The sequence below is a fragment of the Haliotis asinina genome, chromosome 13, assembly GCF_037392515.1.
Source record: "Haliotis asinina isolate JCU_RB_2024 chromosome 13, JCU_Hal_asi_v2, whole genome shotgun sequence".
NCBI classification, from domain to species: Eukaryota; Metazoa; Mollusca; class Gastropoda; order Lepetellida; family Haliotidae; genus Haliotis; species Haliotis asinina.
The window spans coordinates 5,413,960-5,421,741 of record NC_090292.1 but is presented as its reverse complement, the minus strand read 5'-3'; the positions used below and the strand labels follow the sequence as shown (position 1 = coordinate 5,421,741).

General features: G+C 40.4%; 1 protein-coding gene across 1 annotated transcript; it reads right to left on the bottom strand.

Moving 5' to 3' along the window:
* Positions 1–4,141: 4,141 nt before the first annotated feature.
* LOC137260373 (uncharacterized) lies at positions 4,142–5,116 on the bottom strand. Its single transcript, XM_067798047.1, has one exon. The coding sequence runs from the start codon at positions 5,114–5,116 to the stop codon at positions 4,142–4,144; it is 975 nt and encodes a 324-aa protein (XP_067654148.1).
* Positions 5,117–7,782: the final 2,666 nt, after the last annotated feature.

The following is a 7,782-nucleotide window of genomic DNA, read 5'->3' as shown; positions in this document are numbered from 1 at the left end:
ATCTAAAGGTTGAAATATGATTTGAACCGGAGGAGCAGGAGTTGAGGAAGAAGAAGGCACCTCCAAATGTTTAAGAGTCCTGGCCGTTCTTGTCTTCTGTTTCTTTTCTGTTTTTTGTTGCTCTTTTTTTGTGGTTCCCAGTGTTGTGATAGTGGGACGTCCGTTTGTGTTTCGGATATTGGTGTACCCGGTGCAAGTGAAGCTTGTTTGAGAATGATCTGGTCATTCAGATGATCATTCTGAATGATCATTCACCCAACTGATGGACGTTTGGCAAGGTTTAGAAGGTTTGGTATGTTTAACAACAGATAGAAGAAGAGAGGACGTTGCAACCGAATAAGGAATGGAAGAAGTCTAAGATGCGGCAGAGGCTAACGTTTTTGCTTAATGATACAAAGCATTGTTAGTACATGCAGTTCTCAGTATTTTTGACTCTCGTTCAATAATAGGACATAATTTGGAAAAGACTGCATGCTCCCCGCCATAATTGTCACATCTGAGTGACTTATCTGTACACACAGCAGTGTCACCGCACTGGTAGCAAACAACATTATTCGAATGGCAAGAGTTAGCACCATGTCTAAATCCTGGATGTTTGTAACATGGATTAGCGTTGCGAGTGTGTATTTTCTGTATATTTTATTATTAATTAAGTCATAATCATTACTGTGTCACAACGTTATGAATAATAATTGTAATGGGTCACATTTCGTATAATAGATGATCTGCATTTTTAGAATTCTGGTATTTCGGAAATTATCTGCTCTTGGTTTTCTATTTACTTCTTCCGGGAGACTGCTAGAAATTTCTACAGTGTTGGCGATTGTCGTATGTGCCCGAACGTTCGGGAAATGTCTGAAAATATATATAAAGGCTAGTTGCCGTGTTGTGAGCGAAACATTCACACTAATTTACTGGAGTTTACATTGTCAACATATCCGTCAACGCCTGATCTACTGCCGTCTGACCGCTCGCTGTGTTACATTCTGCATAGCTGTTTCTCTCTCACACTAAGACTTTGGTGAGTTTTGCTATACTATATATTTTGTGACCCTTTGCCATTGTCTCATTTGTATTGTATTTGAAATCAGCATTGTGATATTGATTTGTGACTTTGTGTAACTTGCGCTCAAGCTTAGATCTAATAATAATAATACAGTATTTGAATATTATAAACTTGTCTTTGTTCTGTTTTGCTGGTTCACAGGGGATTTCTTACATTGTTTGTCTCGGTATATTCTTAACCGTAACATTAGGTACGCATATGTCCATAGCCAGCTTTAAAAGACTGTGGAATGGCTGGACAGTTTAAAGTAAACAAGTAGGTGTTTGTTTTGATTATAACGTTTTCTTGTTGTTTGGTGAAAGGATTAAAACCATAACACCTTGACAAGTCAGTGCAGACACAATGTCCTCCTCAATCCTGAAGGAAAGACTCTTTGCTCGATCTCTAACAATTCCTCGACTAGATTTAAGTGTTCTGTGCACTGATACAACAACCTGTGTATTACCCAACTGCTTAAGGCTGAACACATTGACATATTGTTGCCTCCGAGCACATTCCACCAAACCATTTTGGAGGAGGGTGACATTTTTCACTTCTCCACAGACACCTTTATTGCCCCTCGAGACGGCAAACGGGTTGTCAGCAGAATCAACAACGATAATTCGAGGCCAAGAATCAGAGTTGTCAGTTGGTAAGTCATCAGAATAAGCATGTCGATGTTTCTTGGCTTTCGAAGAACCCGATTGATTGTGGAGAGACGTGATAAGATAAATATGTTCAAGTTTTTCTGCTCCCCACCGCCATCGAGTGTCAGCAAGGGCAACGATACAGCGGACGCCATGCTGCAACACCAGAGTTACAGAAATGCTATACTCCAGTAAATAAATGAATAGCTATAATAACGAAAAGGAATATATGCCAGGCGGGCTCGGCCCTTGACACATATCTCAAGAAACATAGAATGCAGGGGTCGATAAGTTCAGACTGGTCCATTAGTCACCACAATCTGGCACACGACTCAAGACAATTATAATGCTGAAAATATAAAAAGCACAGTATTCAGTGTCAACATTCAGTATGTTAATGCATGCAAAATGTCGACATGAACAGTTACACGCTCATGGCATGGGGTAACCAGCCGATTGATTGAATCGAGACCATTCAACCAACCATCTAGATGAAGTAAGAGCCAAAGAAATGTGTTGGGCAAAACGGTCCAAGATCCCGTCCTCCATCGACACAGGATGCCAAACACAGCTAACTGGCTGCCCAAATTGGTCGCCTCTTACGACCAGCAATGGGGTGCTGTAGACTCATTCTGTCCCGCTTCCACATGGAAGAAAGGTACTTAGCGTTACCACCGCACCCACCACGAGGAGGTTGACAAACTGGGAAAATTGAAGAAGAAAATGCTGAACATAATTACGAGTCTCATTATGAGAGAGCTGTTAAAGAGAAATGTGGAATTTCTAAAATAATTAGGTGGAATTAGTTTACCTATTTGAAAAGGTGATTGGGGCTAGTTTTATTGTATTGCATACGATCACATAAACACTACATGTACCTTCTGAGATCACAGTCTTTTAGCTTGTAAGGAAAGTTCATTCACAATGCGTGTTTTGTATGTCCATCAGGGAACAACCACCTACAGCATCCATACGTTTCTTAGTATCCTGCACTGTCTGGCAGCGTGAACTGAATCAGTGTCATTGACAAACATCAATCGTTGAAGGAGGCTAATGAGTGTCTGACATAAATGATAGAGATAAACATGGATGTTATTCAGGAGCTAGTCCCCAATCATACTCCTTCCTTAATTGGTCTTCAGAAAACACAGCCGCAAAGTTTGGAAGTGATCATTTGTACATCCAAATTGCGTGTTTTCTTCACTGGGTCTTATCAATGTACGATATGCCAAATTAACTGTAACAACCAAAGAAAGCATATGAAATTTGTGAGACAGAAATTTCACCAGACAGACTTGTTTTAACTGAACGCACATCTCATACTTTATGCTCTGTATTTGTAGACCCTTCCAAAGTAGTGATATGACACTACTCCTCACAACCAACGCACAATGAATATGCTACGAACATTCTCTGTATATGTATGTCTTCCCCACAAGCAGGTACTCAGAAAGATTTAACGTATTCCAAACACAAGATTTAAGATACTGCTATTTTTGTTCCGACAGGTTACTGGCGTGGCTCATGAAATATATTGTCGTAATATTTGATTCTTGTATTCTAATACTATCTAATAATACTTGACATTGTGGATCGTCTTTAGCTTGCACTCTTCAGAGCGAATGTCGATAGTTTGATCAATTCATCAAAATACATTAATCACGATGCCCGTGAAGCTCTGGGGTAGAACGGGACTAACGGGATCGGGTGGTCAGACTCGCTGATTGGGTTGGCACATGTCATCGGTTCCCAATTGCACAGATCGATGCTCATGCTTTTGATCACTGGATGGTCTGGTCCAGACGCGATTATTTACAGACATATAACTGGAACATTGCTGAATGCGGAGTAAAACTAAACTCACTCACTTGAATCATGATACATTTGGCAAACCTGCGTGATGAGGGGCATGGAAAGATTTGATTCAGGTCTAAATACTGTGTCTCAGTGGTATCATCTTTAGCTTGCACTGCTTAACAAACACACACACACACACACACACACACACACACACACACACACACACACACACACACACGTGGCTGAAAGAGAGCAGTGATACATGCTTGTGACAATATATGACCTCACCAATAAGGTACCGATTTGCGGATCATAATGGTTGCGAAATGATTAAAGGTATGAATCTAACATTCTTAAGCTTAAAACATGCATAATTACCTTCTGTCTTATTTTAAGAGAACTGAACAAATGCACTAAAATACTGAAATAAATTCAAGAATTAATAAATTCAGCTGATAATCTCCAATCATGTCACGACAGAGGTTGTAGTACCGGTTCCCATGGAATTACATCGGTCATGCGGTAATGAGACTTTATCACAAAGTGTCTGCTAAATCACTCCTTGAAAGTCTGTGAGTAGTTTATCAGAGAACATCTCAAAGGATGATTAGAATGTACCGTCGTCTGCAGGTAATGGGGAAAATGCCTTCTAGAACACCTCTGATTTCAGTCGAAGATATGGAGAGATTGTGCCATTATTGAACTCATAAAGTTCTTGATCCAGGTGTGACATCATGGCGGCCCTACAACTAAAGCCACTTTTTGAAACAACGAGAACCGGACAGCGACTGAGAACAGCTTGGTCTAGCAGCGCCATCTCAAAGCCCCAAACGGCATTGGGCTTCTTTCCCTGTCTGTCAACATGAAGCACCATCCCACCAATATCAATTTCTCTACTGCCAAAATACTTCTTGGCACTTAATCGTACGTCAATGGAGTCAGTAGCAATGAAAACACGACTTGCGTTTGGGAATTTAGATAGAAACGTCCACAAATATTTGACAGTGGATAAGGAATTGATCTGAGATCCATCGTTTGGAATAGTTGGATTTCTCCTCATTCGTACATGGGCACAAATTAATTCATCTGTTCTCGGTAACTTGCTCATAAACATGTCAATTCGCTCCTCGAAATGAAGTGATGGCTTCATGAGAAGATGCCAAATTGTGTGAAACACCGTACCACGGTTTAGGTTCCTGAACGTTTCTGGAACAAGATGACCATATTGTGGACTGTTTTGAATCTGTGTGATTATATCCATATTTGTTCTTAAAAATATGACATCCCTTGGGTGCTTGACGTTGAAGTCACCATTAACGTCTTTAGGGCCATTTCTATTGTCTATCCAACGGAGAAATTCCTTACTTAATCCCTGAATTTCACTTTCTCGGATATACCAGTTGACAATATTCGGAACGTAGAAGAGCTTTATATCAGATGGAAAGGTCATGTTGATGCCGAAACGTCTTCCTGTTACATTTGCTAGAAGATAAGCGCCTACTATTCCTCGTTGTCTGTCTGCCCACCCTCCACATGGAATAGGTCCATCGTCACAGAGGTAGATGATGTACTGTATTCTGGATTGTTTAGGTTTGTTGTCAGTGTATCTGACCTTAGCAGTCATCGCCGCCTCTTCACCTTTGAAATGTATTGAAATAAAATAACGAATTTGATATACTAGTCATAAAAGTATTAAGCAACAAGTATTTTCAGCGTAATATATTTATCGATTTGGACAGCGATTTTTGTTGACATATTACTTAAAGGTAAAGACGTAACGAATAGATAACTTTCAGTGACTGTCAATTTGATTTATCACATAACATTGATAAGGTCAAAAACACCTTGCGAAACAACCTGCACAATGTGTGGCATGCACATGCTCCACACCTCACACGTCCACTCCACTCTCCACTCTGATCGGATAAAACCTAGCAGTAAAGCTAACTTACTTGTCACGGATCATAATACTTGTCCACATCGAGTAAGAGTTCTTTAGCTCAACAACATCAAACATACAGCACTGGTCTGCAAGGTCACCTGATCTTACTTTCATTGAACAGGCTTGGGACATTATTTGAAGTCGTGTTTACGGTCTCCATGTTCGCCCCAGACTCTGGATGAACTTGAGTAGGCGTTAAGTGGCCCTCACAAGGCAAACTAAAGTTTGACGGTACTTGTTGTCAAACTCGAATTTGAGATCGGGAACATCCCAAAAGCTCGCCACCAACACCAATTTTGGTCTCTATAATTTTCCGTCAAACTTTCAGTGTTGTCACACAAACTCGAGTTTATCTTATCTTGAAACTGAGCATTTAGATACGTGTCTCGAACCAGCATTCAAAGATAAGTGTAGACTTGATCATCTACAAGATGCTCAATAACTCCTCCCCTTCCGATCCGTTTATCGGAACTTGACAGATCCGGTAGTATCACATATGTCGAGTCCAGATTAATAGAAAATGGCTCGACAAGGAGAAACTGCTGTTTCAAATAATATGTCCTTTGTCAAGGAGCTCGTTGTTATCTTTGTAAAGGAGATGGATAAGAGGCGTTAGGGATCTGTGCTGAGCAGGTCCTAGATGGTAACCATCCTGTTTATTGGGAGGATAGCTCAATCAAATCAAAGAGAGCAGAGGACTAAAGGAGTCCCCTGAAATATTGCCCTTTTGATAGGAACAGATTCCGACGTCTGCCCGTTCCAGTCAAGTTGAATCGACCAGCGACTCTGAAGCAGACTTGAGTGAATCAGTAATCGCTCAGGGTGATCAATACAATGGAAGACAACAGAATCCATTCGTGAGACACAGAGTTGAATGCTTTTTTGTAAGTCAATCCAGCACATGGAAAGATTACATGATAATGAAACAACGGCCCGGCAGCTTCACAGTGGCGATCGTCAACCTACCTGCATAGCCGCTATCCGAGGGTCAAGTCCCGCTACATTCAATATGCATATGTTACTGTCAGGCTGCCCTGTATCATATTACCATCCATGTGTGGTCAGCTCGCAGCATCCAGCACCACACCCACAATGTTAAACTTCTGTTGCCAACCGTCCACACACTTAGGCTAATTAGGGTAAATTACACGCCGGCAGCTGCCATGTACCTGGCTATGCTGATGGTCATGTAAATATGTCATATATTTCGTTTACATTGTGAGCGCTGTGATTTAGATTTACATAACACATGTACAGCTTCAACTTAACTCAAAGCATATACATTGACAAACATGTCTATATTCCCTGATGAAACCAACACATCCTGCCAAAGTGTTTCGTTGTTAAAGATTCCCACATGGGTATAATGTGTGAAGCCCATTCGTGGTGTCACCGCCGTGATATTGCTGGAGTTCCTAAAAGAGTCATTAAACCAAACTCTGTCAGTCGGTTGGTGTGAGTTATTGTAAAGCCATGCACCAGTATATCAATTAATATCAGTTAGGATATACGTTACCTTTGGTGTGACTTATGACCACGAAGAAACGTCGATGCAAGGAAGATACTGGTAATGATCAGGACACAGAGAACAACAAACCTCTTTGCATTGTGACACATGCTTCTCTGAAACCAGTGAATACCGTATCGTCCTTTCATTTCCCTATGTAACCATTCCTGTGAGGAATATCAGAGTGCAGTTTTACGTCCAGAAATGAATTATTGCCATCTGGATACAGACAGGTGTGTATAACAATACAACGTTAGGGATATTGGCCGATGATGTAAATATAGATCCAGTTGACTAAACAGATATTTGCACAGCTGCAGCCCATCCTGGCTCATAATTACAGAATATTAAACGAGCTTCCCATCTCATATCAAATTTATGTCGCATCAAGTTTGTGTTTGTTTGTGAAAGCGGGTAATAAATAGGTTGAAAAACTCTTTCCCCTTTTGTCACGAGATTTAATGAAAAAGGGTGAAATGTTATTGAGATAAATCAATATTAACTGTCCTATATAGAACCGCACACGCGAATTAAAACATCACATCGGTTACTGAAATGACAACCACTTAACTGTTGGAAAATGCAATGTAAATTAGTTGCTTAAAGTAGTTGTCATGGAGTGAGCCATTTCACGAGGTTTGTTTTAAAACATCCCATATTCAAACGAATATATGTCCCAAGTGCACCGAAATTCTATCCTGTCTGTCAGCAAACATTCAGCAGTCGTCAGTACTAACGTTACAGTTTCTGGCATTGTAATGTATTATTTAACTGTTTGTTTAGAAAAAAATATATAATCACCCCTCACCCTCAACGTTTGTATCGGTTTAGAACTTAATGA